The 17,242-nt window shown below is 44.0% G+C and overlaps 1 protein-coding gene and 1 pseudogene across 1 annotated transcript; both read left to right on the top strand.

Annotated features, from left to right (window-relative positions):
* Positions 1–2,080: 2,080 nt before the first annotated feature.
* Positions 2,081–6,703, top strand: LOC127780619 (glutamate--cysteine ligase B, chloroplastic). The gene is made up of 16 exons (XM_052307548.1): positions 2,081–2,196; positions 2,298–2,569; positions 3,148–3,298; positions 3,493–3,600; positions 3,748–3,840; positions 3,967–4,050; positions 4,158–4,226; positions 4,320–4,390; positions 4,464–4,532; positions 4,690–4,783; positions 4,901–4,990; positions 5,085–5,165; positions 5,343–5,435; positions 5,655–5,735; positions 5,831–5,900; positions 6,040–6,703. The coding sequence occupies exons 2-16, from the start codon at positions 2,322–2,324 to the stop codon at positions 6,126–6,128; spliced, it is 1,491 nt and encodes a 496-aa protein (XP_052163508.1). The 5' UTR covers positions 2,081–2,196; positions 2,298–2,321; the 3' UTR covers positions 6,129–6,703.
* A 6,890-nt stretch (positions 6,704–13,593) lies between these two features.
* On the top strand, positions 13,594–14,383 carry LOC127780218 (acetylornithine aminotransferase, mitochondrial-like; annotated as a pseudogene).
* Positions 14,384–17,242: the final 2,859 nt, after the last annotated feature.

The raw sequence follows: 17,242 nt of genomic DNA, 5'->3' as shown, positions 1-17,242 counted from the left end.
GCATTCTGCTCCTTACTTGTGCGTTCAGAATAGCAAGCGAACTCATATGTGTTGTAATCTTTGGTGACATTGCTTCTTTTGCAACTCGAAACCTTTGTACCGAAACCCCAATTTTTTGCATACCTATTGTAGTACACGCGTGCCTCTTTCTCTGAAAAGAACTCCATACCAACAAATGGTACCACATGTTGTGATTGGACACCCTCCATTTCAGATCCTTCAGTTGTAGTTGCTGGTTCTATTTCAAGTCCATCCCCAGCATCAACTTGCAAAATACTTGTGGGTCCTGCCACTATTCCAGCTTTAAGCAGTGCTGCCCTCAGAACTTCAGCATCTATATCCTTCTCACCCACACTTGTAGCCTGCTCATTCACACTTGTTTCAGCCTCCATTTCAGATCCTCCAGTTCGATTTACTGGTTCTATTTCAAATCCATCCCCAGCATCAACTTGCAAAATACTTGTGGGTCCTGTGACTATTCCAGCTTCAAGCAGTGCTGCCCTCAGAACTTCAGCATCTCTCACCCACACTTGTAGCCTGCTCATTCACACTTGTTTCAGCAGAAACACAAGCCCCAACACCCATGTTTTGAAGATCTTCCATTCTTCTTTCAATAGAACCAACTGATGAACTCATACTTTTTTCCACTCCCCCTTCACATTTTGATAGTGCAAAACAAAAAGAAACATTAAATTCTATACGGCTTAAATTAGACAAACATACCATTATCAGGTTAGTACCAATTTTCATCAAACTTTTTTCAGTTCTACAATCAGAAGTACCAGATTACTAAAAATATAGTTATCAGCTTTTTTGCAAGAGCACAAACATTGATAAATGAGCACAAAACATAAGTGTAAGATTACCATGGACAATAGTACCAGCTTTCTTTTTTCACCAATTTTGATACAAATTTAGCATTTCTACTTACAGAAGTATCAGGTATCAAGTTTTAAAACATCTATCTAGTATAAGGTATCCAGTTTTAAAACATCTAGTATCAAGTATCAAGTTTCAAAACATCTAGTACTAGGTATCAAGTTTTAAAACATCTAGTATTAGGTATCAAGTTTAGATCAAAATACCTATCAACGCCGAGGAGTGTTCTGGTTGTGGTCAGCGCCGATGAGGTATCGCCCGTGCAAGCCGAGGATGTAGTTGGCGTCGCCGACGAGGTATCGCGCGTGGTAGCGCGCGATGCCGAGGATGTTTTTGGTGTCGTCGACAAGGTTGCCGGCCGTCGCCGACGAGGTATCGCGCGCGGTGGCGCGCGATACCGAGGAGGATTTGGGTGTCGCAGACGAGGTATCGTGCGCGCGATGCCGAGGAAGATCTGGGTGTCGCCGACGATGTTGCGGGCCGTGGCCGACGAAGATCTGGGTGTCACCGACGAGGTAGCGCGCGATACCGAGGAGGATCTGGGTGTCGCCGACGCCGACGAGGTATCACGCGCTCCGCGCGCGATGCTGACAAGGATCTCGGTGTCGCCGACGAGGTTGCCGGCCGTCGCCGACGAGGATCTGGGTGTCGCCAACACCGACGAGGTATCGCGCGCGATGCCGAGGAGGAACCTGGTTTTGCGCCTTGATTTTTGGATCTGGGATATTTAGGACATATCACCGTAAATCACGGGGACCGAATCGTAACTACCATATTAATGTTGTCTCGTTCGAACAGCATTCCGTTTTGTAGCGTCTCTTTTTTGATATTGAAGTTGAAGGTAAGTCTATAACCGTTTGTTACCCGGATTGGGGCGCAAAACCGCTCCACATAAAAGGCTCCCTCCTAATAGATGAAGAATAAATATGGTAGAGAAAAGAGATGATATATTTATTAATGGCCCACTTTAAGAAACCATAGATTGTAAAGTATAGTTTCTATTGTGATGTCTTATTGACATGGCATCATAGACATTATTTATGAACACCATGAATTGAGACTGCCCTCGTGCATCATCAACAGCAGCAGCAAAAACAGCGCGCACTTCAAGGGGAGAGCCCAGCTGACGTGGCGTCACCCAGCCACTGACGTGTGGGCCCCACCCCACCGCTTTTATAACCTCGCCGCCTCGCCTCCCCCTCTCTATCATCTTCTCGCTCGCCTCTCCCTCTCGCTGTCTCTCACTCGCACTCGCCTCGCTGCCGCCGCCGCCGCTGCGGCGCCTCTCTCGCCGGCGGGGAGGGGAGGTGAGGTGAGGTGAGTGAGCCCGATTCCGCGGCCTCGTGAGCCGAGCCCACGTATTGTCGCGTCAATTTTCGGCTGATTTTTTCCCTTTTTTTTTTTGTTGGATTCTCAAGGTTTTTCTTAGGTGTACGGATTTGATGGCGGTGGCGTCGCGGCTCGCGGTGGCGCGGGTGGCGCCGGACGGGGGAGCGGCGGGGAGGAGGAGGAGGAGGAGGGGGCGGCCGGTGGTCGCTGTCCCGACGGCGGCGGGGAGGGGGAGGGGGCGAGGCGGGGCCGTGGCAGCGAGCCCACCGACGGAGGAGGCGGTGCAGATGACGGAGCCGCTCACCAAGGAGGACCTCATGGCCTACCTCGTCTCCGGGTGCAAGCCCAAGGAGAACTGGAGGTGAGGAGAGGAGATTCCCTTGTGTTTGTTTTTTTTTTCTTTTCGCGAAATTGGATAGCTTGTCACTGCTTCACTAGTGGTAGTGGTAGGTAGTTTTTTCCTCTACAAAAACTAGGGGTTGGTAGAATGGTTCGCATGGAGACATCATTATCGTATCGGGTTCGATGGAAATGTGGAATTGGAGAATTTCCTATTGGCATAGCCTAACTCGCTGCTTTAGCTACGCAATTGCAGTTTTAGTTATAAATCGATTGATTTCGGGCTTTCTATTGATGACTGATGAACTGGTTTATATGGCTCTAGTACTCTAATGTTGTGCAGACAAACTGTTTAGTCTTATGCGTTGTTAATGCAACTGTTTGATCATTTTTTTATTGGTAATTTTAGCTGTGATTGTTATTTCTACCTGATCTGCTAGCACCATTCGTTGGGCATGAAAGTTCTGCTGGTGCCTGCATTCAGTTTTTGTGGCATTGGCAATGTCATCTTGTTTGTTCAATTTACTCCTGCTTTGTTTGATATGGAGTATTCCAGTTAGTTATTTTGGTTATGCCATAAATAAATTTCTGATTTCACAGAATTGGCACAGAACATGAGAAGTTCGGTTTTGAAGTTGATACATTGCATCCTATAAAGTACGATCAGATCCGTGACATCCTGAATGGACTTGCTGAGAGATTTGATTGGGACAAGATAGTTGAAGAAAATAATGTTATCGGTCTCAAGCAGGTAGTATTCTGCTCTTATTTCCCCTATAATACCACCTTACATGACTTAGACCAACAATTAACGTGGAGAAAATTTCCATGTGCTTCACTGGAGTGCCGTAATTAACTCTAATGGAAAAACAAACAAAAACATTACAGTTTGTTCTGACAATTTTAGTTTGTTCCTTAATTCGAGGTACTTGTATATGGTTGCAGGGAAAGCAAAGCATTTCACTAGAACCTGGTGGTCAGTTTGAACTTAGTGGTGCTCCTCTTGAAACATTACATCAAACTTGTGCTGAGGTCAATTCACATCTTTACCAGGTAATGCGCACTGCATCCCTGTATTAACTTCTTGCTTTATGTGATTTTCAGTTATGATTTGTGCATTGCCATGCCATATATATCTTCAGTCCGAAAGTTTTTTTTTTTGCCAGCAGTTGATCCAATCCGAAACGTCTATTCTTGTAGGTCAAAGCAGTTGGAGAGGAAATGGGGATTGGATTTCTCGGAATTGGTTTTCAGCCAAAGTGGGCACTGAGTGACATACCAATAATGCCCAAGGTAGTTTTGGCCTTAGACCTTGTAAAGCTTTAGTTTTTGTATGAATTCAGTGTCGCGTACATATTTAACTTAACTTACAAGAAGGGTTCCTATAAATTTTAATGCTTCAGTTTTTTTTCTTTATAGGGAAGGTACGAAATTATGAGGAATTACATGCCTAAAGTTGGCTCTCTTGGGCTTGATATGATGTTCCGAACATGCACTGTTCAGGTGAGTGTAATTATATGTTCATGTACTAATTTTGGAATTCCATCTTAAAGAAACTTGAAAACTTATTGTTACTTCTCTAAACAACTTTACTTACTTGAGTCATGAAGGTTAATCTTGACTTCAGTTCAGAGCAAGATATGATAAGGAAATTCCGCGCTGGTCTTGCATTACAGCCTGTGGGTACTTTTGTTATCTTCCCTGATCATTTACTTTGCCCTCTCTCACATGAACCTGGTTTATTCATTTAATGGATTGTTGCCATTTAACAGATTGCAACAGCAATATTTGCTAATTCTCCCTTCAAAGAAGGAAAACCAAATGGGTATCTTAGCTTAAGAAGGTGATTGCTTTATTGCTTTTAAAAGTACATTGTTTTGTTGTATGAAGTTGCCAACATCATTCATGATCTGCAGCCATATTTGGACTGATACTGACAACAACCGCTCAGGGATGCTTCCTTTTGTGTTCGATGACTCATTTGGGTTAGTATATATAATTTCATACCATTCGACCCTCTTCCCCCACCCAGAACACTGGCAATTTGATTGAAGACCTCATTTTGGCCAAAGATATTTTACACATGAAATGAAGGTTTCCATGTTACTGAAATTCTGATTATAGTTTGTTTCTTTGATGCAGGTTTGAGCGATATGTGGACTATGCATTAGATGTCCCGATGTATTTTGTCTATCGAAATAAGAAGTACATTGACTGTACTGGAATGTCATTTCGGGTCTCTTCCTGTTTCTGTTACCTTAGTGCTTGTTCTGTTATATGCGGTAGAGCTTTGGCTATAGAATACAGAACTTGGTTATTAACTAGACTAACTTGATTTATATTTGTTTTGCAGGATTTTATGGTAGGAAAACTCCCACAAGCTCCCGGGGATCTGCCTACTTTGAATGACTGGGAGAACCATCTAACAACGATATTTCCTGAGGTTTGCCCTTAAATTTGTATAGCTGATCATCATGGCATGTTGACACTGTAAGCTTAATGTAATAACTATTTGTTCTTTTGTATTTGGCTTGCAGGTCAGGCTGAAGCGATATCTAGAGATGAGAGGTGCTGATGGTGGCCCATGGAGGAGATTGTGTGCTTTGCCAGCATTTTGGGTTCGTTAGCTTACTCCTTTGCACTTCTTTCGTATTTCTGTACACTTTGCAGTGTGGTCTTGGTGTCAAGTAGAAGTAAACACAAAGAGTTTGGACATGGGTACTGTAGTAATTTATATCTTCCATGTTCTATAGGAAGAATTTTGAACCAGTTTTGGAATTGGTACTTGTATACAGGTTGGGCTGTTGTATGATGAGGAATCACTGCAAAGTATTTCGGACATGACCTCTGATTGGACAAATGAAGAAAGAGAAATGCTAAGGCGAAAGGTATCTTGAGTTATTTGTGCTCTCTGTCCCTGCCAAGTTATATAATATACTGTTGATCCATAAATAAACTTTTGTTTTGCCTTACAATCACACCAGTTTTAACAGAATTATACAATCTTTTTTGTCAGAATAATTTGTAAATTAGCAAAGTAACCCAGGTTCGGAAGTTACAACATGCTACTAGAGTCACCTCGGCCTTACTGTATTTAATTTGATTAGGTACCTGTAACCGGTTTGAAGACACCCTTCCGGGATGGATATGTAAGAGATCTAGCTGAAGAAATTCTGCAGTTGTCCAAGGTTAGTAACTTTCTTGAATGTACATTCTTTTATAACACGGAGTGCATGCAGATTATATCTGCCTGTCTGTAATGCTCCTTTTTTTGTTATTCCAGAATGGATTAGAAAGAAGAGGGTACAAGGAGGTTGGTTTCTTAAGAGAGGTTGATGCAGTGATCAGTTCAGGTGAAGATTTCAACATTCCAGCATCTCTTTTCATTGATGATGATATAAACATTTTCATGGTTTTGCTGGGCTCTAGATAATAAAAATGAAGAGTTTAACTCTGTTTTCAGACAATAATTCGTAGCCTACTTTGTTGCAGGAGTGACCCCAGCTGAGAGGCTGCTCAATTTGTACGAGACGAAGTGGCAACGCAGCGTCAATCCTGTCTTCCAGGAGTTGTTATACTGATGCTGAGAAACCTCTTACACAGCAAAACTGGACAGTCTGTAGATGTACTCCCCCCATACAGAAAAAAAACTCATGTCCATTCTATTCCATGCCTCGGCAGCTAATGTCCGCCGTCCGTTTTTTCTTGAGCCTGAAGAGGGAAAAATAACCGCCGTGCAGCAATTCAGCTTCACGGACTCAATTGTTTCTGCCTCCTGGAACATTTGAGTTCGGAAGCCTTTGTAGGTGCTGTCTTTGTTGGGGCCTTTTACAACTTCCGATTTCCCTCGTCAACAGGGAGATGGGACAAACCACTGTTTGTACCAGACCCTCTTTTGTTCCTGATGATTTTTGTATGAAAAATAAGCCCATCTGGTGCATGATGGAAACTATATATATATGGTTCCAGAAAATGTTGGAAGAAGTATTTGACAAGCACGTGGAGTTAGTTCATCCAGCTAAAAGAAATATCTTGCAGATGTAATGGCTGGTGTATTTGGTGGTCTCCATGAAAGTGCCTTTTTATTCGGTACTTATATGACTTGACTGGTTGTTTCCTGCTTTTTTATTCGGTACTTATATGACTTGACTGGTTGTTTCCTGCTGCCTTCCTTTTGGACCTCTCTATCAATCGATATATGCTATCCTGATAGGTACTCACCCTGTCATTTTGTTATATGACAAGTAATCAGATATTACTGCATGGTTTTCCTTTGTTTTATCTCTCTTAGATCACATGGCTCTTCTTATTATTCCCTGTGCCTATGCCCATCTTCTATTTATTTTTCATCAACAAGCTGGTGAATGATGTTGCATAAACGAAATTTCGTCGTCGTCGTCTCAAGAACATGATCAAGTTTGTGCATTGTTAATGTATAAGCAAAAAACAAACGTGTGCGGCGTGCATGCTCTCTGTCCTAGTCTTCTGACCAAGCCCGTCTTCCTGTCCTGAAAGCACGCACGCCACCACCCACCACCAACCACCAACCTTGGTTTGGAACATTTCCCTTACTCGCACCTACTCCCTCTCACTTACATGTGGGACCCATAAGCAAGAGGAACATATGTGTTGTAAAGAAACGGGCCAAGATGTGCTTAATCTTATCATAGTGTTTTACTGGAAATAAATACGCTTCCAAAAAAATAAGTGCGTGTAAAGAAAGATACCAATGCTACTAGCTAGGCATTAAAGACAAAAAGGATAATCCCCGCAAAAAAAAAGACAAAAAGGATAATGAAAAGCACATAATAATTTCTCCATCGAAACATACTATGAGTAGTGTCTATATCATCCACGGCATCTTAAAAACTAGGGTGCACACGGCAACACTAACTGCTATTCCCTCCGTCCTAAAATAAATGTTGTCATGGTTATAGATACCACATACCTACTAGTATTTGACTAAATCTCGGCAGGATCCACCACATACCATGTCTTATACGGAAACTGACCTCGAGGGAGTTCCGGATAAGGAAAGACAACCAGAGTTCTACATGGAAACGACAAGCACTACTCGGATTGTATCCATATTGGTTTCCCTAGTTCTACTTGGACAAGGGGACAACTATGGGTATAAATACAAGGCCCCCTAAGAGGAGAGGGCACAATCAACATATACGGAGGAACAACACGATCAACACTGTCACCACGATCGAGATCCACCTCGGTCAACAACCACCACAATATACGGAACAACAGAAGCCACAGCATACAAGCCAACATACGCCAAGACACGCCGCCGGATATCGACTTCAGGGATAGGCATGACTCTCCTCCTACGGTGTCCCCAGATACTGGAGGGACAAAAGCACTATCTTTGATCTCACCGGACACGGATTCGAGGAGCAAGGCTACCCTGTTGTCGACTACGAGTCAGATCTTCAGACCGACATGTCGACAATAGTTAGACAGGCTACCTCACATATTGTACTGGTGTGATTATGGTGAATAAAAGCAACTCCGGCTTCGGTCAACAGGATGTAGGGTTATTACCTGACAGCTCAGGGGCCCGAACCTGTATAAAAATCCTCAACTCCATCTTTTTTACCTCAGTCTCGCGTAACCCTAGCACCGACGATCCCCATACTATGCAAATACCAGAATGATGACATCAAACGTCGACAGTGGCACGCCAGGTAGGGGGATTTTGGTGCTCTAGGATTTCGACGAGATGGGTTTAAGAAGATGGATTCTCCGACAACATACTACTCGACGACTTCGGCTGTGAGGAGATCTAACCCGACTGGAGTACGTCTCCCGACGAGATTGGAATCATCGTCATCAACTATTTGATCTCTCGAGATCAACCAAACTTCAAGACGTCGCCGCCGTGGAGAACAGTGACTTGATATTATCAACTAGGAGGTCTCCGATCTCCATCTCTTCGGAAGCGACATCATCAATTGATTTTTGGTACCTTCGGTAATGCCGCCGCCTGCTCAGGACACCGGCCATCGAGGAACCAAAACCAACATCTCGATCTATTCACTGGATTTTGTTGAGACTCGGATCGTTCTCACACCCCGATTAGGATCCAAATTTCGGACCCCTGACGCATACTGAGAACATCCATCCCGACATCACGTGTTCCGGGAATTATTGATCACGCCACCCGTGATCATCGACAGCCGCCCGTGATCAGGTATTTAGTAGATTGATTTTTGAAATCGGTTTACTAATTCCGTAGATACATCCAGCATGTATCTACAAAGGTACGCAATATTTTATATGCAATTTATCATACCTATTCAGATCATACAGCATTGTCAGATCTGTAATTTATTGTGTTTACCTATAGCATGTTTCTTATACAATATCCGTTGTGCAAGCGTCCCCGATGTTAAGCCAGCTACGGTCTAATGCTGGGGGCTCGCTCTGTCTTCTCCTGTATAAATCATGCTTGTTTACGGTTTACATAATGCCTGATATTTACATATGCTTGTTGCTCCTGGCAGTTCTTTGAGTACATACTCAATATTATCTGCTATATATCTTGCCTTCTAGAAAATATTTTTCAGGAACAATTGAGCACTCGAGTAGGTTATGGTCGATTACACTCCATTATCGAGAACATTCTCGACAAATGCGGAGTTATCGCACCCGACCCACCAACGAGGACTGACGACCTATCTCATAGCACCGGCCATGGCTGGACTACTCGAGAAAAGGTTGTTAACGGATAATTCCTCGCGAATGTCGTCGGCTTGATCACCCGACATGATTGCGAACGGACATCCGGATATGCTATAAGTTGGGTACGTGAGTCATGCTGACCACATGAGATACACTTGCAATAAACCAACTCTAGCGCTTCCATTGGTGTTCGAGAGACAATTATGCTTGCTCACTGGTTCTCGCACCAGGATGTAGCAATCTCTCACACCGCAGCTTCCATTGGTGTTCGAGAGACAATTCTGCTCGCTCACTGGTTCTCGCACCAGGACGCAGTAATCTCTCGTACCACAGCTTCCATTAGTGTTCGAGAGACAATTATGCTCGCTCACTGGTTCTCGCACCAGGACGCAGCAATCTCTCACACCACAGCTTCCATTGGTGTTCGAGAGATAATTCTGCTCGCTCACTGGTTCTCGCATCAGGACGTAGCAATCTCTCACACCGCAGCTTCCATTGGTGTCCGAGAGATAATTCTACTCGCTCACTGGTTCTCGCACCAGTACGTAGCAATCTCTCGCACCTTAACTTCAGATGGTTGAGGAACAGCTACGACTGGTCTTCGGCCGGTAGCGTAGCGGTCCTCGTACCACGACTCCAAATGATCGAGAGACACCTACTCACCGGTTCTCGACCAGTTGATCGTAGTGATCTCTCGTACATTTGCTTTAAGTGGTTGAGTTACGACTACTTCCTGGTCCTCGACCAGCGATGTAGCGTCTCTCCCACTACTTCCACTTCAAGTGGTCGAGTTACGACTACTGTCTGGTCCTCGACCAGCGATGTAGCGTTTCTCCCACGATGACACCTAGCGTTGAAACCTATCCTACTGTCCCTTTACGCCGTTCTGACAAGGCCTCCGAGGAACCTAAGGGATCTTTGGCTGGGGACGCCCAGAGCCGATAAGGCCTTGTCGGATTCTTCAGAGACGAAAGACCATGTAAGACCTGGTCGTGTAAGAGTTCTCGCCGTGCGTATTAACCAAGCCGTGTAATCGGAAATTAACTTTCCAACTTCACGGCTGGGGGCTAGGATCAGTGCTTTCTTAACTGAGGCAGGTCAAAGGTCCAAGAGCCTTGTCCCCGGGGAAAACCTCCCCGACGACAAGGCTGGGGGCTAGGGAGAGTGTACGACTCAAACGACTAGCTAAAGTCGGGAACTGAGGAGGCACTCTTACACACTACATTCAGAGGTACAAAAACTACTAGGAAGGCCAACGCCAGTCCATAGACTGGAAAACCTTCTCCGCCAGCGGCGCCATCGACTTCGCCAGGTGCTCTATCTCCGCCGGAGTTCTCCGAGAACAAGCAAACCCTTCATGTAGGAACTCGAGGTGCAGTTGCGGACGACGATCTCGTATGTAAGCCAACACATGCCCTCCGGCATATCGGCTCGATCGACGGCATTCTTGCTTCAGGGCTTCGTCAATGCACTTGCCGATGCCATCGAGTTGAGCGCAGGCCCCGTTCAGCTACGAGATGTATCCGGCCGCCGACTCCTCGGGATCTCCACGGGGTACTCGGAGCTCTCTACAAACTCGGGCCATGGATGTGCAACAACTCTTCAAGTATGAGTTGAACCACACCTTACGACCTCGGAGCGTTTCCACGGCCTGCTCCTTCTTCACCTCCAGCATGGTTTTCTCGAGTTCTGCCACTTCGAATTTTGTCTTCCAGTACTGGATACGACGATCTTGGTCGGCAAGTGTGTTCTCGAGATCTATTCAATACGGAAGCGACTAAGTCAAGCTGCTTTTCCCTCTCGGGAACACGGCTGATCAAGTCAGAGGAGCTAAAAGGGATCAAGAGACCACCAACCTAAGGAAGTCGTCGCCATCCCCGTTCTCGCGGGTAAAATTTCATCCGCGTTGTCCAACGATGCGTGTTCCTCAGACGCAACATCTGGGAGGATCGCCGATAACTCAGGCTGCCCACGCTGCTGGACATCCTACTAGTAGTTGACTAAATCTCGGCAGGATCCACCACATACCATGTCTTATACGGAAACTGACCTCGAGGGAGTTCCGGATAAGGAAAGACAACCAGAGTTCTACACGGAAACGACAAGGACTACTCGGATTGTATCCATATTGGTTTCCCTAGTTCTACTTGGACAAGGGGACACCTATGGGTATAAATACAAGGCCCTCTAGGAGAAGAGGGCACAATCAACACATACGGAGGAACAACACGATCAATACGGTCACCACGATCAAGATCCACCTCGGTCAACAACCACCACAATATACGGAACAACAGAAGCCACAGCATACAAGCCAATATACGCCAAGACACGCCGCCGGATATCGACTTCAGGGATAGACATGGCTCCCCTCCTACGGTGTCCCTGGATACTGTCAGGAGGGACGAAAGCACTATCTTTGATCTCACCGGACACGGATTCGAGGAGCAAGGCTACCCTGTTGTCGACTACGAGTCAGACCTTCAGACCGACATGTCGACAACAGTTAGACAGGCTACCCCACATATTGTACTGGTGTGATTATGGTGAATAAAAGCAACTCCTGCTTCGGCCAACAGGATGTAGGGTTATTACCTGACAGCTCAGGGGCCCGAACCTGTATAAAAGTCCTCGTCTCCATCTCTTTTACCTCAGTCACGCGTATACCCTAGCACCGACGATCCCCATACTATGCAAATACCAGAATGACAACATCAAACGTCAACAAATGTAATTTTACATTATTTATGTCAAACGTTTGACCGTTCGTTTTATTTGAATTTTTTTTAGATTAGTATTTTTATTGTTATTAGTAGATGATAAAACATGAAAAAAAAATATTTTATGTGTCACTATTTTTTTTTTATTTTTTTATAAACTTTTCAAATAAGACGGACGGTCAAATGTTATTATTTTGGGATGGAGGTAGTAACTCTCTTATATCATGTCTTATGTCTTATCTGTAGCATCCGAGTTAAATCTTTGCATATTTCGCATGTATTCTCTTCATATTAACTCAAGTGATACATCAACTATCGGTGGAGAAGTTAGGGAGGGGGTGAGCAGGGGTCTCGATCGCCTCCCCTAAGCCCCTAAAACTACACTACATTTGTTGTAGTTTTTGTAAGATTTAAAAAGATAAGTATCGTGGATCCTCTCCATCAAATAAAGTTCAGTGTTTTTTGTTTCGCCACTATCAACCATTTATCTACGTGACACAATTAGAAGTGTAAGTGGCTAACCCGCGAAACCCACTTATCGACTAAAATAAACCACGAGTCCGTTTATTTTTACCTATAAGTGGATTCGCGGCTGACCCACTTACATCCCTAGACACAATAGTAAAGTCATTGAACTCTATTCTAGTTGAAGTCACATGATAGGCCTATGATGCCCCATATTTCAGCCTTATCCATATCATCAAAATCCTACACATCAATCTGGTAGAAAGTATTGGTTCCTCGATAAAAAGACAACTGCTCAAAAAAATGATATTGTCACTGTTTGGTATTTGATAAATTCTGACTATAAGTTCTTAATCTTTTATTAATAACTCTTGAAATGATATAATTATACAACATTAGACGTATAAAAGAAACTCAAACTACCGCTATATATAGATATATTTACTCTAATCTAATACTCCCTCCATTTCAGGTTATAAGATATTTTTTACTTTTGTCAAAGTCAAACTATTTCAAGTTTGACTAAGTTTATAGACAAATATAGTAATATTTATAATATTAAGTTACTTTCATCAAATCAATAATTGAATATATTTTCATAATAAATTTATCTTGAGTTGAAAATGTTGCTATTTTTTTTCTATAAACTTGGTCAAACTTAAAGCAGTTTGACTTTGACCAAAGTCAAAACGTCTTATAACCTGAAACGGAGGGAGTATTAAATTTTAGCCATCATATTTATTCTCACTAATTAAAACGTTGCCAGCAAAACTAGCAGCTTATTGAAACAAAGGACACGGAAAAGACGCCGCTGATGTGGTGCTGGAAACGTGGGTGCATGCCACAAAGATTTAAAAACTAAATTTCACGAATATTACATCATTTTTTTCATCTCTTTTAACATGTGTTAGAAAATACATTTGTAAGTATGTAAGTTTGGTGTTACACATACAGTGGTGGTATAACAACGAAAAAAAAACACCTCTTAACACCTTTTGTTTGATCCAAAGCGTGATAGGCGATAGCCGCCTCCACACAAACAATCACGAGGACCAGAGCAGGCAGCCGATTCGACACCTAACCCCCAATTCCAATCCCGTATTTAATCCCTCCAATTCCCAAATCATCCAAGCCCGATTCCACCCAAATCCTCCTCTCCTCGCCCGCCATGAACTCGCTCCAATCCTTCCTCGCCCTCAACCCGCCCGCTGCCCTTGGCGGCCTTGGCCTCGGCGGCGCGCGCCTCCATCCGTCGCGCGTCACCGCGTGCCTCGCCACGCCCACGCCCACGACGCCGCCCTCCGACCTCCGCGCCCCTCGCCCCCGCCGCGGCCGCGCGCCGCGAGCTATCCGCCGCGAGCCGCGCCGTGGTGGAGGACGAGGCGAGGTACATCTTCGGGACGTACAACCGCTCCCGCGTCGTCCTCATCGCCGGCCGCGGCTGCAAGCTGTACGACGCCGACGGGCGCAAGTACCTCGACATGGCCGCTGGCATCGCCGTCAACGCGCTCGGCCACGCCGACCCCGACTGGGTCGCCTCCGTCTCCGCATTGGTTACCTCTGGGCGTATGAAGCCTATGGAGTAGTACCTGACATTATGACCTTGGCAAAGCCATTGGCGGGTGGTCTCCCCATCGGTGTAGTCTTTCTTGGTCACCGAGAAGGTTGGTACCACATTCGGGGGAGGCCATCTTGTTTGCCAGGCTGCATTGACCACATTAGACAAGATCCAGAAACCTGGCTTCCTAGCAGAGGTGGCCAAGAAAGGAGAGAACTTCAAGCAGCTTCTCAGTACCAAGCTGAGTGGAAACGCCCATGTGAAAGAGATCCGGGGGATCGGTCTCATCGTCGGCATCGAGCTCGATGTTCCAGCGGGTCCTTTGGTCGACGCATGCTTGGACCGCGGTGTCATAGTGCTGACAGCCGGGAAAGGCAATGTTGTGAGGCAATGTTGCTGATTTTTTACAGAGTGAAATATATCTCATCTTCCTGCTTGCTCCTTCATCATTTTGTGCTGGTACAAGAGTAATTGTAGCGTGTTCGGATCCTCTTAGTGTCCAGCGATCACACATATTTTTCTGGTACCACATACACATTCAATTGTGTCATCACTTTTAAAACATGTCCACACAGTATCTTATCCCTTTGAAATTTTTTGCAGGCACAACTGTAGGTTTCATTGTTTACGTCATAATGAACCAAGAATTTCTTGCTGTCATCATCCAAAATTAGCTGCACAAAATATGATCCAGGTTCCGGCCCATTTATTGTTTTGTATTTGGTAGCTCTGTATAGCATTTCTTGAAAGTCCTCAAACATTGCACGTGTATAGAACTTTGAGGCTTGTTCTTCCATTGGATAGATAGACCACATTTTTGGGTCTGTTTGGACTGTTATAAACCGCTGATTGTCATCCCTGTCAAGACAAGATTGGGCAAGTTTCTCATATTGGAAGATGAAATTCCTGATTGAATCAACTGGGTGGACAAAATCTTTGAATAATTTGTTCATGCTCTCACTCCTTTGGGAGGTGCTCATGAATGGGAAGAAGTAATCCATGAAAAAATAGGGGACCCACTTTTTCCTGTTATCATAGAGGTGTTGCATATACTTGTTCCCACACAACTCATGTCTATCAATCATTGCATCCCAACTTGCATCAAATTCTTCTTCGTTCAAAGAATTATCAATGCATGACTTCAAGTCTGTTTCAAACCCTTCCTTGCCGTTTAACAGCACACCAAGGTTGGTACTAGCATTCCTATGCACATGCCACATACAGCGCCTATGAATAGTTCTTCGCAGCACTTTTGCAATTGCAATCTCCATTGCTTTGTCCTGATCAGTCATGATGCATTGTGGCTCTTTTCCATCCATTGCTTTCAAGAATGTTTCAAACACTCATTCAAAAGTTTCAACCTTTTCATTTTTCAGGAATACACACCCAAATAGGACAGTCTGGCCATGGTTGCTTACCCCGATTATCGGAGCAAATGGGAGGTTATACTTATTTGTGCAGTATGTTGTGTCGAAGACGATGCAATCACCAAATTTCTTGTATGCTTCTTTTGAGGCACCATCCACCCAAAATAAGCTACCAACTGTATTATCCGAGTCCAGTTCCATGCTATAGAAAAACGATGGATCTTCTGCTTGCAATTCCTAGAAGTACTTGATTGTTTCAGCCATGTCTCCGTTTGTAGTAGTCCGTTTTCTCATCGATGTCCTCAGATTGCTAACATCTTTCTTTGTGAATGGAATGTTACGCATGGTACCAAACAAATCAGACAGGACAGACATGCTTCTTCTAGTAGGGATGTTGTTGTTGTGCAGTAATTCTATTAGCTCATAGTCTTCATCCGACACTTTACGGTGTGATTCTAGGAACCTTAGAGAATTGGGGCTCAAAGGAGGATGATTGTAATCTAAGTCTACTATTGTCACCACCCACTTTTTAGCCCTTTTAACGACCACCATTCTCGCCTTACAATCAGTTTTCCGTATGCTGTTGCACTTCCTGGATCTGCTTCCAATACTTGATTTTGCATTCTGCTCCTTACTTGTGCGTTCAGAATAGCAAGCGAACTCATATCTGTTGTAATCTTTGGTGACATTGCTTCTTTTGCAACTCGAAACCTTTGTACCGAAACCCCAACTTTTTGCATACCTATTGTAGTACACCCGTGCCTCTTTCTCTGAAAAGAACTCCATACCAACAAATGGTACCATAGGTTGTGATTGGACACCCTCCATTTCAGATCCTTCAGTTGTAATTGCTGGTTCTATTTCAAGTCAATCCCCAGCATCAACTTGCAAAATACTTGTGGGTCCTGCCACTATTCCAGCTTCAAGCAGTGCTGCCCTCAGAACTTCAGCATCTATATCCTTCTCACCCACACTTGTAGCCTGCTCATTCACACTTGTTTCATCCTCCATTTTAGATCCTCCAGTTCGATTTGTTGGTTCTATTTCAAGTCCATCCCCAGCATCAACTTGCAAAATACTTGTGGGTCCTGCCACTATTCCAGCTTCAAGCAGTGCTGCCCTCAGAACTTCAGCATCTATATCCTTCTCACCCACACTTGTAGCCTGCTCATTCACACTTGTTTCGGCCTCCATTTCAGATCCTCCAGTTCGATTTACTGGTTCTATTTCAAATCCATCCCCAGCATCAACTTGCAAAATACTTGTGGGTCCTGTGACTATTCCAGCTTCAAGCAGTGCTGCCCTCAGAACTTCAGCATCTGTATCATTCTCACCCACACTTGTAGCCTGCTCATTCACACTTGTTTCAGCAGAAACACAAGCCCCAGCACCCATGTTTTGAAGATCTTCCATTAATCTTTCAATAGAACCAACTGACGAACTCATACTTTTTTCCACTCCCCCTTCACATTTTGATAGTGCAAAACAAAAAAAAAATTAAATTCTATACAGCTTAAATTAGACAAACATACCATTATCAGGTTAGTACCAATTTTCATTAAACTTTTTTCAGTTCTACAATCAGAAGTACCAGATTACCACAAAAATAATTATCAGCTTTTTTGCAAGAGCACAAACATTGATAAATGAGCACAAAACATAAGTGTAAGATTACCATAGACAATAGTACCAGTTTTCTTTTTTCACTAGTTTTGATACAAATTTAGCATTTCTACCTACAGAAGTATCAGGTATCAAGTTTTAAAACATCTATCTAGTATAAGGTATCCAGTTTTAAAACATCTAGTATCAAGTTTCAAAACATCTAGTACTAGGTATCAAGTTTCAAAACATCTAGTATCAGGTATCAATTTTAGATGAAAATACCTATC

This window comes from Oryza glaberrima, chromosome 7, assembly GCF_000147395.1.
Source record: "Oryza glaberrima chromosome 7, OglaRS2, whole genome shotgun sequence".
Lineage (NCBI taxonomy): Eukaryota > Viridiplantae > Streptophyta > Magnoliopsida > Poales > Poaceae > Oryza > Oryza glaberrima.
Note: the sequence above shows the minus strand (reverse complement) of the source record. Positions and strands in the feature narration are given on the sequence as shown.